The 23,135-nt window shown below is 38.9% G+C and overlaps 1 protein-coding gene and 1 long non-coding RNA gene across 3 annotated transcripts in view; one reads left to right on the top strand and one right to left on the bottom strand.

Moving 5' to 3' along the window:
• LOC128687304 (uncharacterized) overlaps positions 1-23,135 on the top strand; it is a 52,092-nt gene that overhangs the window by 25,302 nt on the left and 3,655 nt on the right. The gene's annotated exons all lie outside the window — the stretch shown is intronic.
• The window catches only part of LOC128687302 (aldo-keto reductase family 1 member A1), a 59,055-nt gene continuing 47,137 nt past the window's right edge, over positions 11,218-23,135 (bottom strand). For both annotated transcript variants that reach the window (XM_070098335.1, XM_070098336.1), the window contains 2 exons: positions 16,501-16,598; positions 11,218-13,072 (listed from right to left, as the gene is read on the bottom strand). In XM_070098335.1, coding sequence (XP_069954436.1) covers positions 13,030-13,072; positions 16,501-16,598 — 141 coding nt within the window. In that variant the 3' untranslated portion in view covers positions 11,218-13,029. The remainder of the gene's footprint in view (positions 13,073-16,500; positions 16,599-23,135) is intronic.

The raw sequence follows: 23,135 nt of genomic DNA, 5'->3' as shown, positions 1-23,135 counted from the left end.
CTTCAAAACTAGGGAGGCCAAGCCCATGATGACACTCTTCAGGTCACTTGTTCTATCTATGCTGGAATATTGCTGCACACTAACGGCACCTTTCAAGGCAGGTGAAATTGCCGACCTAGAGAATGTACAGAGAACTTTCACGGCGCGCATAACAGAGATAAAACGCCTCAATTACTGGGAGCGCTTGAGGTTCCTAAACCTGTATTCCCTGGAACGCAGGAGGGAGAGATACATGATTATATACACCTGGAAAATCCTAGAGGGACTAGTACTGAACTTGCACACGAAAATCACTCACTACGAAAGCAAAAGACTTGGCAGACGATGCACCATCCCCTCAATGAAAAGCAGGGGTGTCACTAGCACGTTAAGAGACCATACAATAAGTGTCAGGGGCCCGAGACTGTTCAACTGCCTCCCAGCATACATAAGGGGGATTACCAGCAGACCCCTGGCAGTCTTCAAGCTGGCACTGGACAAGCACCTAAAGTCGGTTCCTGACCAGCTGTGCTGTGGCTCGTACGTTGGTTTGCGTGCAGCCAGCAGCAACAGCCTGGTTGATCAGGCTCTGATCCACCAGAAGGCCTGGTCACAGACCGGGCCGCGGGGGCGTTGACCCCGGAACTCCCTCCAGGTAAACTCCGGGCAAACCTCAGCGTGGCCATCCAGAGGGGAAATGCTTGCTGCATACTGGGCTCTCATCCAGCTTCGGAGGAGCTGGAGGAGATTCATAACCTTTGATATATTGTAAGAATGTATTCATGTTTGTGTTTTCTATCAATGTATTCTGTCTATTAATAAAGTTCACATGTAGCTTAAAAATATATGGGGTGGTAGGAGAAGAAAATATTCAAACAGCTCCGAGGAGAACCTTGAGTTTTCCCTGAGGTGCGTTTATTGTCTTTGAGGATGCGGGTCCCCAGTCCAGTTCTAGAGGTGGTGGCCTGGTGGCCTGGTGGCTAAAGCTCCCGCTTCACACACGGAGGGCCCGGGTTCGATTCCCGGCGGGTGGAAACATTTCGACACGTTTCCTTACACCTATTGTCCTGTTCACCTAGCAGCAAATAGGTACCTGGGTGTTAGTCGACTGGTGTGGGTCGCATCCTGGGGGACAAGATTAAGGACCCCAATGGAAATAAGTTAGACAGTCCTCGATGACGCACTGACTTTCTTGGGTTATCCTGGGTGGCTAACCCTCCGGGGTTAAAAATCCGAACGAAAATCTTATCTTATATATATATATATATATATATATATATATATATATATATATATATATATATATATATATAAATATATAATGTCGTGCCGAATATGTAAAACTGGTCAATTATGAAGAACTCATTTAAAATTAAGTCCTTTCTAAAATTTTCTCTTCTACGTTTAAAGATATATTTTTTTTCATTAATGCTGATGTAAAAATTTATAATTTTGCACCAAAAGGAACTTAGAAAACTTACCTAACCTTATTATAACAAGAACAATTTATTTTAGCCTAATCCAACTAAATATATTTTAGAAACATTTATATTAATTTAATACTAAACAAACACAGTGAAATATATTTTTTTCGTTAGGTTCAGAATGATTTTGGCGAAATTATTGCATACACAAATTTTAACTTGTCGTATATGGCAAGATGAGCGTTGCTATTTAAGCCAAGATCGCAAGTTCTGCCTATTCGGCACGACATATATATATATATATATATATATATATATATATATATATATATATATATATATATATATATATATATATATATATATATATATATAAATAACGTTTCGTGGTTTCATTGCTATATGGACTGCTTGTGGAGGCGAATATTTAAACAGGAGGCTGAAATTAATCCATGAACACACCACTGTCACAAATGTCCTCGGATCATAACACCACCTAGCTCTGTTGTGTACATGATCTTTGTAGGAGCAATGGATGCATGGATAAGGTGACATGTACATTGTGTGGTCTCTTGAGGCGGACAATGTGTTGTGGGATCGAACCCTGCCCTGCCGCAGTCTGGTGTATATATGTATATATATACATATATATATATATATATATATATGGTTATATATGCAAAACAACCACTGTTTTATGAACAGTGAAATTCCAAGCAGGATGAAGGACCTGCCTAATTGGGTCAACAGGCCTGCTGCCATGTTCCTCCTTTCTTATGAGTCGGGTGCTGTTGCATGTCAGGTGTTACTTTGTTGTGGGATGTGATGGTTAGGTTTGGTCTCGACACTTTGTACGCCTTCCTTTGATGTAATGCTTTTATAGTTCCTTGATAATGTGAGAAGTCACGAAAGCACTTGGAATTTCACTATTCTTTCACAGTGGTTGTTTTGCATATTCTGATATCACCTGTTTATGTGATGTTAGAATATATATGCTTAGAATTCGCAAGAACAGGAGAAATATTCACAAACACTGATCTCTGGCTGCCTTGGATAAAAACGTTTAGCGTGAGCTGGGCGCCAAGGTATTGGTCCAGTGTGGTACGGTTGGTAAAGCACTGTGTAACTTGTTCCAATGTTCGTAGGTTTGAGGATTCTTCGGCCAGAGATCAGTGTATATATATATGTACGTACGTATATTGAATCATTTACCAAACTGTTGCAGCTCAGGATTCGACCCCACAACATGCTGTCCTGCCCCAACAGGCCACACAACGTACATGTCACCTTACCATCTGAACCATCGATCCTACAAACAACATGAGCCTAGCGAACTAGGCTTGTTTCATGTTGGGAGGGCAGTCGTGGCAGATGTTTGATCAAGGATTAATTTCTGCAACCTCCTATTTGTAGGATCGATGGCTCAAATTGGAGAGATTCGTCTGTAAAAGCTTGCATTTATGTTCACAGTGGTGCCTATGCTAACCTTCCTTTGGTGTATAAATATACTTAATTGGATGAATTTTATTATGGCTAGCTAGCCCAGTGGCTAATGCATCAATCTGGAGTTTGGAGACGCTCTGATCACGGGTTCTAACCCCGCCCATGGTATGGTTTGTTTGCAATTGTGTCATTACGGTTTCGTGATTCATAATAGATATGGGAGTAGATACAAATAAAGAAAAAAGAAGCCCCATTAGAATGAATAGTTCAGAATAATCACTCATAGTTTACATCTCAGCAGATATGAGCTATGTTAGAGAAAGCTAGTGTATCATGTTCAAATAAAAACTATTATTAGTATTATTATTATTATGCAAGTTGCTTCATTGCTGTGTAAATGTATGGAGACATGTGCCATAATTTTTATGAACAACTGTAAATCATAATGAATGACCTATGGATAAATGTAAACCATAATTTAAAAAATATGCTATGCATTTTGTGGATACTGTAAAGTAGTTTAAACTGTGGAATGTTGGAAATGCTGTCGGGATTTATTTTCCAAGGATAGGATAGCATGGGTGTAAGTGTGAATGGCTGGGGAGAGGCAGTCACGTGGAAGCAGCAGGAGGAAGTAGATGCAGTCCAAACGCTGTGTATTTGAGCTAAGTTTTTTGTGCTCCTCACGTAATAGGTTACTTTAGTGCTTTCCAGCAGGCTCACTGGGACTGATGTAGTCAGAGCTCTGTTAGCTGAGTGAAGAACTGATGAATTTGGATAACATGGTCTTGTCAGGAAGGTAGAGTACTGTGCACCACCTCATACTTCCATGTATTTATTTATTTTCTGCGGCTCTCCAGTCTGCTCGACTCCCCATGTAACTGTTTGTCGGTGTTTATGGTAAGAGAAAAGTGGGTGTATATATAGAGTGTATATAGTGATCAAAGGTTATAGTGGCAGCACCAAAATGATTTCCACTGTTGGAACTTATTCAGTCCTAAGTTCCACAAGGTAAATAAGCCATATGAAAGCCCTAACATTTCACAGATAGACCGTCTGAGTTTTGCGGGCTCTCGCATCTACCCAAAACACATACATACACCTGGGTTGGCGAAGGTGGTTGGAAGGTACATTTTAATTGATAGATTTACCCATCAAGGAAGAGGTAGATACCTTATACTGTTAGTAAACTAATATTAGAATTATTGAGACAACTGTAGGTATTAATAATGTAGACCTAAGACCTTAATGTAGGTAGGAATAGGTCTTTAATATAGGCAAACACTAGGTCATATTAGCTAGCGAGAACTGGGAGCCTCAAGTTTGAACGGCGAGGCACGGGGTTTTGAGAAACAAGTGCCTTCTTCTAAGATGAGACTCCAAGTTTGGCACACTGCCGTGAACAGCAGGGCAGTGCCCCACGTGTCTACACATACTAGACCTGGGGAAATCTGGTGGAGGCGCCTCGAAGTACCATAGATGACCTCCTCTGTCAGGCCCATACAGTAAGACAAGACCTCCCTTTCTTTCCCAGTATTCTGGCCAGTTTCAGTGGAAGATACCGTCTGAATCTATGACCTGATGACGTAGTGTGAGCTACAGAAACACGTAGTCCGGATAAGGTACAATCTCGCCTTTCTGCAAGGCCTTCGTTTCTTGTGAAACTTTATACCTACAACCTTTCATTCGCCTAGTTCTACAAATTTTTCAATGAGAATAGAAGACACAGAGAATTTTGACAACCAAGCCTATGAACTACAAATGATCACAAGGTCAAAACAGGCCGAGAAACTCTTGCAACAAGAAGCACTCCAACATCAGACTAACATGCCCTCAGAACAACCAGCAAACCAGGGGGCCACCAACAACGTACATCACATCATCGACCCTCTGACCAGCGATAAAACAGAAACTAGGGTTCTGATCATGGACAACCAAGCAAGAGAAACCACTCAGCCAACTAACACAGAAACTGGAAACATACCAGACCCAGATATGAATAAAACTTGGGAGAAACACGGCATACCTAGCTACTTTACTGGACACATAAATGGTAGAGAACACTCAGGACAGATAAACCTTAGTAGGTTACACACACCAGATAAAACCCGCTGAAAATATTTAACCTTCCAGAAGCCTGCCAATACTCGAATTGGTTAAAAAAATACTATGGAAAAAGAAACAGAAAACTTTAAATTTCTCTAGCATCTATCCAGGTTTTGGGACTAGAAGTGGCTCTGGACTATGTCTCAGAAAATTAATGTTATTAAGAATTTTATAATCAAAGAATTTGGAATGGACATTGCTTACACTTAGGTCACACTACACAAACATGTACAAGCATATATACTGTATATATATATATATATATATATATATATATATATATATATATATATATATATATATATATATATATATATAATATAATATAATATATATATATATATATACAGGAAGGCCCCGCTTTACGGCGTTTCACTTTACGGCGTTCCGCTAATACGGTCATTTCAAATTATGACCAAAACTCACTATACGGCTCCCCCCACCTGACTTTCTAATACGGTCACCGCGCCCCACCTTGTTTGTTTACATTCTTCGTGAGCTCAGTAAGCACTAAGTCTCTGCATTTTGTCTGGAAACTCCAAAATTTCAAATGTTTTTAAAAGTTATTTCATATTTTATATATACTCTAATAATTATACTTATGTATACCTGTACTTAAATAAGCTTACATACTGTGCTGGCATGCAGGTACACATTAAAATCAGTAAGAGTGTCTTATGTCTCCAGACGTCATATTAATAATGATAATAATAATCATCGAGTCTCATTTAAATGTCGTATATTACGTTAAATACACATTTTCATTAATCCATCTATGATATTTTTTCAAAATTATATAATAAACACGATACATAACATAAAAAGATGATAAATACACCCCACAATAGAATAAACATAAATATGAGATGTGGTAGCAGACGACTTGCACAAGTGACGCCATATTAGAAATGATAATAATAATAATAATAATCACCGAGTCTCATTAAATGTTGTATATTAAGTTAATATACACATTTTCATTAATCCATCCAGGATATTTTTTTTCAAAATTATGTAATAAACACGATACATAACATAAAAAGACGATAAATACACCCCACAATAGAATAAATAAACATAAATATGAGATGTGGGAGCCAGGTTACTTGTACAAGTGACGCCAAGAATAACATTTTCTCTAATCTAACATACGAGAAAATGTGTTCCTGGGGGTAATGTAGAAAATTATTCCTTTCGTATGTATGTAAGTTTATTCAGGTATACACAAATACAGTTACATAGATTATCATACATAACAACATATGTGTAGAGAACCTAGGATAACCCAAAAAAGTCAGAGTGACTTATTTCCATTGCCTTCACTCAGAGCATCATTTCTTCTCAAAATGATGTTACATGAGAATGGGAGTGTTCTTCTTTATTTATTCTACCGTATCAATGTAGAGACAACTTGTACACAATGTAACTTGTACACAAACCAGACGTGTACACTTTGTTTACAAAACTTACCTTCGCCTGGTTTGTTTACATAACTCTGCGCCTGTCCACTCTCATGTACTCATTCTTTCTCTCTCTCATTTATTCGTTTTATCTCATTTACTTACTCCTGACCCTACATTAAGACTACAAATATTTTAAGGTAAGTAATGAGTGAACTGAATATACATTTTATCGCTCTGGGATGCTTAAATGTAATAGAATATTATGTGTGGGTGGGTTGGCCTGGTATGGTAGCCCGGCTGACTACCTTACATACCACACTTGATTTTTTACAATAAATACTACTCATCTCACCCTATATTTTAAGGTAAGTAATGAGTGAACTGTATATACATTTTATCGCTCTGGGATGCTTAAATATCATAGAATTGCATGTGTGGGTGGGGTGGCCTGGTATGGTAGCCTGGCTGACTACCATACATACCACACTTGATTTCTTACAATAAATACTACTTGTCTCACCCTAGATTAAGACTATAAATATTTTAAGGTAAGTAATGAGTGCACTATGTGTGTATTGTACTTTATTGTTTTTTTGATGCCTGGTTCTATTGCTAACTTAATATATGTTAGTGTAAACTTGTTATCTAGTGTTTGTATGCATTTGTAAGTGGAAAAAAAGGGTGTTCCACTTTACGGCAGTTTCCGCTTTACGGCGGTAGCCTGGAACCTAACCAGCCGTATAAGTGGGGCCTTCCTGTATATACATATATACATATATATATATAAATATATATACATATATACATATATACACATATATACACCCTACCTCGGTGGGAGACGGCCGACTTGTTGAAAAAAAAAAAAAAATATACACACCCCTCTGGGTTTTCTTCTATTTTCTTACTAGTTCTTGTTCTTGTTTATTTCTGTTATCTCCATGGGGAAGTGGAACAGAATTCTTCCTCCGTAAGCCATGCGTGTTGTAAGAGGTGACTAAAATGCCAGGAGCAAGGGGCTAGTAACCCCTTCTGTATAAATTACTAAATTTAAAAAGAGAAACTTTAGTTTTTCTTTTTGGGCCACCCTGCCTCGGTGGGATACAGCCAGTTTGTTGAAAGAAGAAATAAAAGCAGAATTCCCACAATAAAGCAATGGGTATACAAAAATAGCAACAGTAATAATTCAAAAAAGGTGGTCATCAGAGCATCTGGAGAAGACCCACAAGGTGCAGTAATAAAATATATACCTGAAGGGTGTTCCGGGGGTCAGTGCCCCCATGGCCCGGTCCATGACCAGGCCTTGTTACAATTTCAAGGAGACAGGGAAGAGGAAGAGTACTGAGGGAAGAGAGCAAATCAGTCTTGATCATAGGAAGGGAACAATAGCTCCAGTCCCTTTGGTCAAGAACTTTTCAGGATCTTGATCAAGGAGCACTTTTTTCAATGGGATTAGTAAAATTAAATTTAAAATTTTTAAATAACTTGCATTTACATGTTAAAGACTGACAGAAGGATTATTATTACAGATGGAGACTGATTTAACACTAAACAATATAATTAGTATCATTTACTAAATAAAATATAATGTGAGTAGCTTAAATATATATATATATATATATATATATATATATATATATATATATATATATATATATATATATATATATATATATATATATATATATATTATATATATATATTATATATATACAGGTCTCCCTCAACATTCACGTTTTCAACTTTCACGGGCTTCACACATTCGCGAATTCCCAACCGCCAAATTCCCAGCAACTAAATTTCCAGCTGCCAAATCATATTTAAGTTTCCCGCCACCTGCGAGTCCCTACTACCCTCCCTCCGACCCCCGCAACTGGCAGCCAGCCCTCCCACCACTCAGTGTGGCGAGTGTTTTGTTTGTTCATTATTTGCTATTAAACTACAGTATAAATAATGTAAACCCATTCATGACTGCAAATTGGAATGGCTATTCGGACAGGTATTAGACGGTGACATCATGTGTTTACTCTTGAACACTGCAAAGAATTAAACATTTCTACTACAGCTAATAATAACAATAGTAATAATAATAATAATAATAATAATAATAATGATAATAATAATAAATATGACATAATTGAAGAAGGAAATTGTACAAAAATACGAGGGAGTGGTTGACACATCGTCAGTGTGACTTTGTTTATGCTGGAGTGAACATTAGTCTCCCTGCTCTTCCAAACATTTCACAATAATTCACTGTGTTTGGTGCTTGTAGATTGAGTGTGACTGGAGTGGTAGAGGCAGTGATTGAGGCAATGGTATTTAATAACATACATGTTAATAATAATACATGTTATTAATAATAACATGTACTATTATTATTTATAACATATATGTTATTAAATACCACTGCCTCAACCACTGAATTATTGTGAAATGTTTGGAAGAGCAGGGAGACTAATGTTCACTCCAGCATAAACAAAGCCACACTGACGATGTGTCAACCACTTCCTCGTATTTTTGTACAATTTCCTTCTTCAATTATATTGTATTTATTATTATTATTATTATTATTATTATTATTATTATTATTGTTGTTATTATTAGCAATAGCAGAAATGTTCGATTCTTTGCAGTGTTCAAGAGTAAACAACACATGATGTCACCGTCTAATACCTGTCCGAATAGCCATTCCAATGTGCAGTCATGAATGGGTTTACATTATTTATACTGTAGTTTAATAGCAAATAATGAACAAACAAAACACTCACCACACTGAGTGGTGGGAGGGCTGGCTGCCAGTTGCGGGGGTCGGAGGGAGGGTAGTAGGGACTCGCAGTGGTGGAGGCAGTGGTGGAGTCTGTGGTATTTAATAACATACATGTTATTAACATACATGTTATTAAATAACACACATTATTAAAGCATAACATGTATATATTTAGTACAATTTACGACGTTTTCATGTATTTTATGATTATTCATGGTTCAACAAGTTAAGGAAGCAGTATTGTAATATATTTCCCTACAATATATTGGAGCACCGAACATTCACGGTTTTTCAACATTCGCGAGGCTCTTGATCCCCTAACCCTCGCGAATGTTGAGGGAGACCTGTATATATATATATATATATATATATATATATATATATATATATTGAATTACCAGAACAAAAAGCTGTTGAAGAGAAGGAAGTTGGAAATGTTTTAAAGTTCTGGAAATTATAATTCTTCAATAAAGATTCGCCATTTTTAAACCCATGTTAGTTGCCTCGCATTCATGTCTTGGAAGTGCCCACTATTTTCTTTCTTAAATTTTTCTAGAACTTTAGACAATATGCTAATCAGAACAGCTGGTCTTTGATTTACAGCTTCCTGCCTATTTCCTGTCTTCCACTGGAGTCACTGTGTTCACAGTTCTCTAGCACTCTGAAGGACAACACAGTTCTTCCTGTTCTTTTTCACATTATCTATGGTGATATCTTGTCTGGTCTAATTGTTGTTCCCTTATATAACTTCCTTAGTAACTCTCTCATTTTCTTGTGTACATTATTGAAGTTTTCATTAATGTTTGCAGCTCATCATTTTCTTATTCTCCTCGTGGTATCTCTTGGATATTTTAGCGGAGATCTTTGTGACGTCTGTTTTGTTTGTTTGTGTGTGTGTGTGTGTGCGCGCTCATTTATTTGTACTCACCCATTTATGGTTGCAGAAGTCGATTCAGAGCTACTGGTCCCACCACTTTGCTGGTCGCTACTAGGTCTACTCTCTCCCTGCTTCAGGAGCTTTATCGCACCTCTTCTTAAAGCTATGTATGGATTCTGCCTCGACTACATCACTCTCCAAATTGTTCTACTTCCTGACAGCTCTGTGACTAAAGAAGTTCTTCCTAACAACACCGTGACTCATCTAACTTTTCATCTTCCAGTTGTGATCCCTTGTTGATGTGTCCCATCTCTGAAACATTTTGCCCAGTTCCTATCCACCTTATCCTCCAGTCTCGTTACATTCATTTCCCTTTGCTTCTCCTCATAGGATATATCAGGGACTAGTCTTATTGCAAACCTTTGCCCTTTCTCTAATTTCCTGATGTGCTTGACCAAGTGTGGGTTTCAGACTGGTGCTGCAGCTCTAATATGGGCCTGAAGTACACTATGTACAGTGTCTTGAATGACTCCTTACTCAGATGTCGAAACTCTATTCTTAGGTTTGCCATAAGCCCATGTGCTGCAGCTGTTATTGACTGATGTGTGCTTCAAGAGATGTGCTCGGTATGATACTCACCCCAAGATCCTTTTCTTTGAGTTAAATTTGGAGCCTTTTGCCTCATATCCTGCACTCCGTCTGCGGTCTTCTTTGACCCTCCTCAATTTTCATGAATTTGCATTTGGTGGGATTAAACTCCAGGAGCCAGTTTATGGAGCAGGCTTGTTCCCTGTCCACATCTCTTTGTAATTCTGCCTCATCCTCATCCACTTGAATTCTCAGCATTAGCTTCACATAGTCTGCAAACAGGGACACATCTGAATCTATCGCTTCCTTCATGTCACTCACATATACTAGAAACAGCACTGGCCCTAGTACTGACCTTTGTGGAGCCATGCTCATCACATGCGCCCACTCTGATACCTCGTTAGGTACCATCACTAGTTGTTTTCTTCCTGTCAGGTATTCTCTGAACCACTGCAGTGCCTTACATGTTATTGCTGACTACTCCTCTAGCTTTTGCACTAATATCTTGTGTGGAACTGTGTTGAAAGCCTTCTTATAGTCCAAGAAAATATAGTCTTCCCACCCCTCTCTCTCCTGTCTTACTTCTGTCACCTTGTCATAACACTCCAGTAGGTTTGTAACAATAATATCTTTATTTTTATTTCCACAAGTACATGTGCGTACAAGGTATATAGGCCTAGCTGACATCAATGACATACTACTATATAGAAAGCCGCTTCTTATGCAGAGTATTATGGGCAAATTAGGTCAGTTTTGTCCCAGGATGCGACCAACACCAGTCGACTAACACCCAATATCCATTTTACTGGTGGGGAACATAGACAACTGGTGTAAGGAAATAAGCCCAATGTTTCTACCCTTGCCGGGAACTGAACCCGGACCCTCGCCATGTAAAGTGAGAGCTTTTGTCACCAGGCTACTGGGTACCAATGGATTTCCTCTTCCTGAAACCATGCTGGTTATCATATATAATCTCAATCCTTTCTAGGTGCTCCATCACTCGTCTCCTGACAATCTTCTCCATGACTTTGCATACTATACATGTCAATGATACTGGTCTGTCTCCTTTATTAAAAATTGGGATTATATTTGTTGTGTTCCACACCTCTCTCAGGACCCATGGAGAGATGTTGTCTTGTCTCATCGCTTTTCAGGTACCTGGTTTACATAGCAGCCTCTTCACTTCTTCCTCAGTTGCGTGTGGTGTGGCCAGCTCTTGTTGGTGTACCCTGCTATCCTGTTTTGCTGGAGTCATTTCTGTTACCACTGGAAATACTTCCATAATTCTCGTGTTGAACTCTTCACATACTTCTGGGTCTTTTCTTGTCATCTCCCCTCCTTCCTGCCTCAGCCTGGTTACCTGGTCCTTGACAGTTGTTATCTTCCTAATATGGCTGCACAACATCTTTGAATCAAATATGACTTTTGATGCACTATGTTATTCTCGTACTGGCGCTGGGTCTCCCTCCTTATCTATGCACATTTGTTTCTGGCTCTTTGACTATTCTCCGTATTTTCCTGGGTCCTTTGTCTTCTATACATTTTTCATTATCTAGCACATTTAGTTTTGGCCTCTCTACATCTTTGGGTGAGCCACGAACTCGTTCTAGTTTTCCCATGGTTTCCGTTGCCCTTGGGTACGAACCTCTCCTCAGTCTCCCTGCATTTTGTTGTCACATATTCTATCATTTAATTTACTGCTTTTTTCCACCAATTCTCTTTCCAGCTGTACCTCGTGCAGGAAATTCCTCATGCCTGTGTAGTCCCTCCTTTTACAGTGTGGCTTCTCCCATCCTACTCATGCTGCTTCCCTCTCCACTTTTAGCTTTACAATGTATTCGAAGCTCAAGACCATGTGATCGCTAGCTCCAAGGGGCCTTTCATATGTGATGTCCCCAATGTCTGAACTACTCAAGGTGAATATAAGGTCTAAACTTGCTGGTTCATCATCTCCTGTGTGTGTGTGTGTGTGTGTGTGTGTATGTGTTTCTCGAACAGATTGTCCCTATCTATTTATATCGATATTTAGAACTTCGTGAACATGTCACTGCTAGTGCTTCTGCCTCTTTTCTCCCTCCCATCTTCCGCCTCCCTCTTTCTTTTTCTTTTTATAAAATATATACTAAATTTCACATTTACTTTTAACTTCTTTAATTGAATTTTCCTGAGCCTAGTTTCCAATCCCCTTCCCAGTCTATGAAGGAGAAATTTTAAGACAAATTTAATGCTTCAAGATTTAGAGCAAAATGTTAATGACTGATTTTGTAGTTCCATGCAAATCATTTAAAAACTTCTATGGTACAATGTGCACAGCAAGTGCTATTGTTTCATCTATATTCATGAAAAACAGAAATTAGAATCAGACATATTATATTATTACCATAATCAACAATGCTATAACTCATCTCAAAATGGTAAACACGAAACATTTCTATATCATTAAAATGGAATGTGGAATGGATACTCTGGGTGTCTGTCGATCCTGTAAGAAAGAGAAAGTAATCAAATAAAATCATTGTACAAACAAAATATAAAAATCTTAAGCTAATGCATTAACTACACAGCAATGTTCAAACATTATTGCTGATCAGGTATTACCTACCACATGTTATGAGTATGTAACCTTTCATTCAACATATGCCACATTCTCATATACACTGCCTCACACCCAACGAATCAGGTACTAAGGATTTAACAATCAATAGGGACCCCATTGTTTTATCGGTACCTCGGTTCATTGACCAATCACAGTCTGTGATTAGTCAAGCATAAGTGTACAAGAATAAGTGTACAAGCCCACCAAAGGTGGGCTTGTACACTTATTCTTACATTACTGTATATAATGTAAACAGCGTACACACTGTAAATACCAGCTTGTCTATTTGGTGAAGGAAATACGAGTTGTATACTGCTCCACTTTGTTCCATTACAACCAGGTACTCAGGCCATACTACATCTGTGTTAGCAATACATACTCTAAAAATATGATTATAAGTGGCCATCCTCCTTATCTGAACACATTTGTGGGTAAAACGAACCAGGTAGGGAGTGACGATCACTCAGCCAGATTATCATTAACCCGTAAACGGTCCAAGCAGATCTATGTTCACATGAGTAGTGTTCCAAAAGTAGATCTACATTTTTTTTTAATATTTTTCAAATATAACAAAAAAAAAAAAGTAGATCAAAGCTTTTTTACACGTTTTCAAATGTACAAAAAAAAAAAAAAAGATCATCTACTTTTTTTACATACTTTCAAATGTTGAAAAAACGTATATATACATTTGGACCATTTACAGGTTAAACCCAAAGAACTTTGTATCAGTAGGAAGTAAAGCTACCAGAGCATGTGGGCCACTAGGTTGGGAATTACCAACCCACTCAGACAAGGCTAGACTTTGAGAAAAGTTAAAGTAAAGATGAAGGATGTCAAGCATCTACCCTAGAGGTCCACACAGTGGAAAGTGGACAATCAGTGTTAAACCCGTGTCTACTAAACCAGGGCAGCTGGACGGCACTCGTGTCCAGGGCCCACTGGAAGGGCTTGCAAGAGGTGAACTTGATCAATATGGGGGAGAGCAGTCCCACACCCTTAAACTCCTTAACAATACCCCTAGAATATGTAAATGAACCGTATGACTGGTGTAGTAACTTCAGTCATTAGTAAATAATATTAGAATCAATAAAGTAGCCTTAGATATTAATATTAAAATATCATTAGGTAATGAGATTTCAAGCATCATTGAGATAGCTGGCAACTCGTTATGCAAGAAGGAAGCTGGAGCTTCCCAGACTGCATGTTCAGTCTTCTGGCACGAACATTAATGGTGATCAGAACCAATTGGAGCTCTGAGCTCAGCATCCCATGTTGTCTACAAAGTACTCGTCTGACAACCAGTAAAACAATGATAGAGGCATTCCCAACATATTTGTACCTGAGGTCATCATTCTGTTTTCAACTCAATACTAGACAGTCTCCAAATATTGTGGGGGAACACAAGTTAATTTAGCTTTCTGTTATGAGTGGGCCAAGAGCCCAAATCAGGATATGTAGCAGCCCAGACTGCTAAGTGAACTGTCATTTTAGTATTTAGTCTAGAAATTAGTAACTTCTCAATGAATATTAATGCTAGTTAGCAAAACCCCAGAGAATACAAGTAACTCTCTAGGATGTATACTAGATTTACTAACATTTTTTGAGTGCAGGTACAATTTTCTGTGAACATGACATTCCAGAAAGAAGTCACATAGAAGTCAAGTTATCCTGAGTAAACTCTAAGATTTCTGGCTAGAATAGACTCCATGACATAAATAAGTATGTTCTAGTTTTTCAATGGGGAAGTCGAGAACATTGGTATTGTGAGGGTAGGACAGTCAATCTTACAAAGCCTGTGTCAGCAGTGATTGCCAGAGTTGGGCACCTCAAATTTCCACAACCTGTTTTAGGGAGAATACCTGTTTCCTTAAGTGTGTGAGCTAAAGACACTATCAATCAAGTCAAGAGCACCCAAATCTGTTGGGATATTTGGGATTGGCTTTATTAGCATATGGGTATATGAAAGAAGAGGAACCATAGAATTTAAAAAAGGAAGTGTGTTGATGGTGCATGGATGCATCTGTAGAAATGATGAACTTTATCTATGGAGGCAGAAAAGGGGGTATTCAATACTGTTAGATTCGTGTGAATCATTGGTTTTAAACATTACAGGCAGTGGAGACGGCATGTTTGAGAGCAATGTGTGGTGTGAATTCTGAGAAGTCGGGATGGGTTGTTGAAGTGATTTGGGAATTTAGATAGGATGGAAATAAACAGGATGACCAGGATGCTGTATAAATATAGGGAAGAGGGAAGGAAGATGAGGGATCTTCCCAGAAAAGGTTGGAGGGAGGGATTAAAGGAAGTTAAGAATGCTCAGAGTCTGAACATCCAACAGGTTTGTGCGAGTATATTAGATGAGAGTGAAAGAAATCAAGCTGTTTTTAAGACTTGATGTGCTGTTGGTGTTCGTCAAGAAAACATTAAAGAAGGAATTCAAGGAAACTTGTTATCTGGATTTGAGTCCTAGAGGTGGAAATTACAGTGGCTGCACTCTGATGGAAGAGTTGGGATGTTGCAGTTCCAAGAAGCATCTGAATTGTGATAGCAGAATACTTCTGGCAAGACAGTGATTGAATGAGCAACAGTGAATATTCCATTCCTAGGGTGGGAGACGGTCAGTGTTAAAAATATTATGCCTTGTAAACCTATCTCTTCTGGTATTCATTTTTAACAATAAATTATTGACTGATTATTAAAAACGACAAATTTTAAGTATTTAACTTGTTACTAAATAATTCTTGCTTTATGGAGACATGACAGATTTATTATGAGTGTTTATTACAAAGTTCGTTCTGTTGACTTTACTATACAATGACTGAGTACAATAGAGATAGCTGGAGTTTTGAGACTCTATGACCGCGGGTTCAATCCCGGCCGGGGGTATGGTTTAACAATCAGTATTGGTTGCCACATCAAATTAACATCAATGGATATAATATACACCAACTCTAAAATATCATACATAAATTTACCACTTTATTACTGTTATTATATTATAATCATGGGGAAGCACTTAATACATAGGGCCATACATTGCCTGAAGAATTGTATTTAATCAAGTTTGATCTAAAGAAGTGGGGAATAAATTCATTTTTTTGGATCAAATACCCTCCAATAACAACAAAATTTGCCCCTCGAGTTTAAATTGGTAAGTGAAAATTCAAGTACAAGGCAACAAACTATAAACAGAAATAAACAGCTAAAGGCTTACTTTCTGATATTTTTTAATAAATTAAAATTATTATTTTACTATCTTCCTGCATTAATTGACTTTTCAAAAACCTTAAGAAACCAAATTAACAATACTTTACCCGGGAAATAAAAGGAAGTCACAAATCCTGCCATCACCACCTCGATCAATACTGTCCATCAACGTCATCTCTTCTTCACTCAGTTCAAACTCCAGAATCTATAAGAATATTTTTTAATAAAACAAAATTAGTTCTATGTTTAGGTGGTTTGGACATGAAGAGAGAATGGAACAAAACAGAATGACTTTAAGAGTGTATAAATCTGTAGTGGAGGGAAGGCGGGGTAAAGGTCAGCCTAGGAAGGGTTGGAGGGAGGGGGTAAAGGTTTTGTGTGCGAGGGGCTTGGACTTCCAGGAAGCGTGCGTGAGCATATTTGATAGGAGTGAATGGAGACAAATGGTTTTTAATGCTTGACGTGCTGTTGGAATGTGAGCAAAGTAACATTTATGAAAGGATTCAGGGAAACCGGCAGGCCGGACTTGAGTCCTGGAGATGGGAAGTACAGTGCCTGCACTCTGAAGGAGGGGTGTTAATGTTGCAGTTTTATAACTGTAGTGTAAAGCACCCTTCTGGCAAGACAGTGATGGAGTGAATGATGATGAAAGTTTTTCTTTTTCGGGCCACCCTGCCTTGGTGGGAATCGGCCGATGTGTTCATAAAAAAAAATTAAGTTGGAACTAACATTATCTAACATTGGTTGTTAGGTTGCTATATCTACTAAATATGATTTTGAATAAATTTAACAAACCTTTAGGTAGATAAATGATATGCAGAAAGTAGGTCTAAGGCCTCTGTGAATGTTATGTTACATTGCTATCAGTTATGAATTTCATGAATCTAAGCCACAAAAAATCAAATTAAAAAAAAAAAAGTGGCCTGTTACTCATTTGGCAATAGAGTTGCAGATGAGTGAAATCACTGAGCATGGATCAGTATGTGTACTGCAGTGTCTCTCAGTTTTTATGCACTACTTCCAGAAAGTCTACTCTAGTGCACCTTTTATTGCGTGCACTTAATTGTACTTGCATACATAAGAACATAAGAATGGAGGAACACTGCAGAAGGCCTACTGGCCCATGCAAGGCAGGTCCTTATCAAAATGACCTCTACCCAAAGCTACCCAAGAATTTACTACCATACCCAATGACACAAATCAAACCCAGCCCCTCCCAGTCATATACGTATTTGTCCAGTCTCTTTTAAACTCTTTGACTGTCGCAAGCCCCTTTCTGAAACTGTCATTCTATGTCGATAAATTTTTGGGGAAAAAAAAAAATTATTTTTCGGATGAAATGATAGGGAATCTTTTCCCGATGGTAACGACGCCAAAAGTACGAAATTTAGTCGAAAACTCACGGAACCACGCTCCCACGAAGTTAGCGGTCTCGGCGACATATATGCATCAGCGACCTCACCGAATTTGAGCCCCATTTTTGGCCAATTCCGCTGTTCCAGTTGACCAAACTCACAGCTACTTCTTCAGAACTCCATTTTTTCCATCAGCTGAGCACAAGAAACCGCCCATTTATCAGTTTGATTTGAACTACCCAACAAAGTGGTCAGAAATTGGCAACTTGGCCAATTTCACGCAAATTAAGAAAGATGCCAACTTCAAAATAGGGTCCAGAACAAACAATGCAGACACTCCTGGCACCAAAATAACACATCCTCTGTTCATTAGTCATGTCTCCAGGCCCCCCCCCCCTATATTACTATTGCTTTCCATTTTGATCTTCTATTCATACAAAAAAATACAAAATTTACTGTTATGCAGACCACTGCATTATTGTAAAAATGGTATAAATAATATCAGTGCACTAGTGAAAGAATATTAGACTCCCCAGCTGAAGTGTACTGGACATGTGGTGTGATTTGTTTACTCCTGAACATTGGCAAAAATCGAACACCGCCACTACCTTGAGCTCAGTTTCAAGGTTGTTTTCATTGTGAAGGTAATCAAAATCATCTCCATTTCTGTAATATGCTCTCCATTCTATCACCTGAGACCACGAAAACGAGAATACAATGACAAATACTACACGAAAATACACCTCAAAGTCGGTGTCTTAATCCCCAAAAACGGTCAGAGTTTTTCTTTCTTATTACGCACCGCACGCTGCAGGATTCCTCCCACGTAGTGCACACTGACCACACAAACCCACACGCGGGCCCACCAGCTCTCTCCCGTTTGATTTGAAGCCTCTAGAATTTTCTCGTACAAACACGTCAGAAACAGTGGCGCGTAAGACGCATATACACGACCGAAACAGTCAAAGGGTTAAAGCTGCCCTTGGGTGGAGATGCTACCCCTGTAATGTAGCTCTCTTAACTTTTGACTTCCATAAGCTTCCATCATTGGTTTATATTGTGGGACACCATTTGCAAATCCGACAGGTGACCCCTACTCCCGGCAAAACATTGGAGGTCCATGGCTGAATGCTCAGTCCGAAGTGCCAATGACCATACCAATACAACTTGTGGTTTACCTCTCTCCTGCCTTAATTGTCATGAAGCTCATCCATCTTATTCTCGTCATTGCCAGGTTTACTTGAATGAACGTGAAATCTGATGTATCAAAGAGACAGAAGGCTTTTCTTATGCCATGACAGTCTCTCATCTACACCTCCAGGGGAGACTTTCCTGTATTTCCCATTCTCGAGTTTCTAAGAGACCACCAAACTCTGGGGTCCCAATTCTCGCAGTCTCCCCTGCAGTCACTCTTTCCACGGTCACCTCTGTATCTAACTCTTTTGCAGTCCTGGATCCCGAGGTCCCTACCTCGTCACCTCCTACTGTTCTGCAATCTGCATCTCACATGCAAGCTTCTATGTCTACACGACCTCGCACACCAGCTCATTCCCCTCGCCTCTCTACTTCTTGAAAGTCCAACAAATCCCCAAAGGGTAAATCTCTTTCATTTCTAGTCTCAGTACCTGGATCTTTACCTCTTATTCATTCTGTAGCAAGTGTGGAGGTCCATCCTCCCCCTTGTACAGTACACCTTCTTCTCCTGTCCCCTCCTATGTTTTTTCCTCTCCTGTCCCCTCCCAAACTTCTTCTCAAGTTACCTCTAACTTCTTGTGACCCCCCTACGCTGGTAAATTCTGTCATCAACCTGATCTTTACTCACCCTCTTCCTCCTATTTCCAATATTATTTCACATACGACATCCTTGTCCTTTGAAACTCTTTAAGCAATCACAGTGTTCCAACCCTTCACTGCTTATTCGTTTTCCACTGCCTCCAAATCATGGCTTATTTACAGTGGAATATCTGAGGCCTCAGAGGTAACTGGAGTGAGCTTCAGGTGTTGCTCTTCCCGTTTTTCCCTGTTTGTGTTTGTTTACAAGAACCCAAATCACGATCTGTTTATCCATCCCATCTCAGGCTATGTTTTATTATATTCATCGGATCCTTTTTTCAATGGAACCTTTAATGATAGTGCGTGCACTTTTTATATGCACCAGTATCCCATATCACCAGCTCTTTGCTCATACAGTGGACCCTCGACATTCAATACTAATCCGTTCCTGAGAGCTATCGAATGTCGAAAATATCGAAAGTTGAATTAATTTTCCCCATAAGAAATAATGGAAATCAAATTAATCTGTGCAAGACACCCAAAAGTATGAAAAAAAAAATTTACCACATGAAATATTAAGTTTAATGCAATAGAAAAATTACAATAACAACAATAACAATAGATTAATAACAATAGAATAATTGACACTTACCTTTAACCCTTTCAGGGTCCAAGGCCCAAATCTGGAGTCACGCACCAGTGTCCAAGAATTTTCAAAAAAAAAATTTGTTATTTTTTCTTATGAAATCGTAGAGAATCTTTTTGTGAAGGTAATAAAACAAAAAGTACGAAATTTGGTGGAAAATTGACGAAATTATGCTCTCGCGAATTTTGATGTGTCAGCGATATTTACGAATCGGCGATTTTGCCGACTTTGACTCCCATTTTAGGCCAATTACATTATTCCAATCAACCAAATTCTTAGCTATTTCACTAGTATTACTTCTATTCTATCGATTGAGCACAAGAAATCGCCAAGTCAACTGTTTCAACTACAAAATAAAGCGATCGGAAATTGTTAATTTGGCCAATTTAACACAAAGTTCAAAATATTCCAATTTCAAAATAGGGTCCAGAATAAACAATGTAGGTATTCCTGGAACTAAACTAACATTTCCTCTGTTCATTAGTTATGTTTTGAGGCTTTACAAATAAATTCCATTTTGAATTTTTATTCAAATAATGAATTTTTATTCACACCAAAAAATAGAAGATTCACTGTTATGCAATATTGTAATAATTGTATAAATATCATCACCACATTTGTGAATGTATATTAGACCCACCAGCTGGCATGTATAAGACGTGTGAGGTCGTTTGTTTACTCTTGAACATCGGCAAAAATTTAACATTTCCGCCACTTTGAGCTCAGTTTGAAGCCATTTCCAGTGCTAACACCAATCAAAATTATCTCTATTTCTATGATATGTCTTCCATTCTATCAAATGAGACTAAGAAATCACAAATACAACTATAAAAAACATACAAAAAAACACTGCAAAGTCGCTGTTTTAATCGAAAATCACGGTCTCAGTTTTTTTTCTCTCATTATACACAGTGTGCTGCAGGATCTGTTTTATGTGGTGCACACATACCACATAGATGTATTCTCTCATATCTAGGCCCAAATGTACCACTCACAGTTTATCAGAGTGAGCTGAGCTCATGGCGTAGATCTACGGTTTGGACACTCACCGTAAAGCCGTAGATCTACGGGACGGACCCTGAAAGGGTTAATGAAGATCTGGTGGTGATTGATGGGATGGGAGAAGGGGAGAGTGTGGATGGTGTTAGTGTTTAGAATGGGAATCCCCTTCCATTAGGACTTGAACTGGCAGCCTCACCATGCCTTACCACACTGTGTATGCCACTACGATTCTTAAATCTTTCAAACCAACCTTTGCTGGCCTTAAATTCACTCACATCACCATTAGTTGCAGGCAATTTCTTTACCAAATCATCATGCACTCTGACACACGCACTCCACTTTCATACTTTGCAATTATCTCTTTCTTCATTTCAATAGTCATTAGCACCTTTTTTCTCGAAGGGTTGGCACTAGAAGCTTTCTTGGGGCCCATGGTTACTTATTTTCCAGAAACAAGCACCAAAAACAGTGATAATATGGATAATATGGAATTTACCGAATGTATCCTTAGATGTGCGCACACTGGCTGGCTTGTAAACACTGGCACACACGGTGCAGTTCAGGCCACACATGGACACGTCTTGTACGAATCGTATAGAATGTCGGGTTTTCAATCGAATGTTGAGGCAAAATTTTTGCGTTAAAATGCATTGAATGTCGAATTTATCGAATGTCGATGCCATCGAATGTCGGGGGTCCACTGTACTTCACTGCAGCATGCATCTAGGTGAATAAGTGGTATACAGCCTGTTTTTTTGTAACACTCTCCTTCTCAGATGCAATCTTTTACCTGGTCTGTGCTCCCTGACTTACTTGACAGCAATCATTATCCACTCCCTCTTACTTCTCATTCGTATTCTCCACCCCTTCGTCACCCATGCTGGCAATCTGACTGAGCACATTGGGACCAGTTCTCACGTCAAACTGCTTTTAGTGAGGTTCCTTCTTCATCCTCTGTTGATGAGCTGTTACACCTATTCTTGGCCTCAGTTTTAACTGTGGTTTCAAATTGTATACTTCACACCTCAGGCAGGTACTCTCGGTTATTGCCATCTTTTTTGATCTTGAGAAGGCACATGAGACAACTTGGAGACATAACATCTTGACGACCCAAGCTCACTCCTTAGGCCTCTGAGGTAATCTGTCATTTTTACCTAAGACCTTCTTAACTGAGAGACATTTCCATGTTTGGGTTAATAATATGCTTTCCCTGGACTTTGTGCAAGCTGAAGGTGTCCCCCAGGAATGTGTCCTGAGCACTATGCTTTTTCTCATTGCTATAAATTATGTGGCATCCATTCTTCCATATAATATTTGGTCATCACTCTATGTTGATGACTTTGCTATAGCTTGTGCAAGCACTGACTGTTGCCTCATTGCAGTTTGTCTTGAGCATGCAGTCAACCATGTTTCCAATTGGGCCACTGCTCATGGGTTTAAATTTTCTAGTACTAAAACACACCAAATTACTTTCACTAGATGTTCTATCGTCTCAGAAAATCCATTGTACCTACATGGGTTGTATATCCCAGAACGTGATGCTGTCAGGCTTCTCAGCCTTCTGTTTGACCATGAACCCCTGGAAACCTCACATTACCTCCTTGAAGGCAACTTGTCATAGTTGTCTGAACCTCCTTAAAATCCTCGCTCATCTTTCATGGGGGGCTGATCATAGAACTTTTCTTCGACTGCATCCTGCCCTAATTTCATAGAAACTAGATTATGGCGACCTGATATATTCAGCTGCCTCTCCTGCAACTCTTTCTAGCCTTGATCCCATCCATCACCAGTGCTCAGTGCTTTTTGCTCTTCACCTGTTGAGAGCCTCTATTCAGAGGCAAATATTCCATCCTTGGCCGACTGCCATGATACTCAATGCCTCCGCTATTTTGTTTGCTCTCATAACCTTCACAATCCTCCCACATATAAGATGATAACGGATGTTAGTAGAAGTTCCTTAAATGTT

Source organism: Cherax quadricarinatus, chromosome 62 (genome assembly GCF_038502225.1).
Source record: "Cherax quadricarinatus isolate ZL_2023a chromosome 62, ASM3850222v1, whole genome shotgun sequence".
NCBI classification, from domain to species: Eukaryota; Metazoa; Arthropoda; class Malacostraca; order Decapoda; family Parastacidae; genus Cherax; species Cherax quadricarinatus.
Note: the sequence above shows the minus strand (reverse complement) of the source record. Positions and strands in the feature narration are given on the sequence as shown.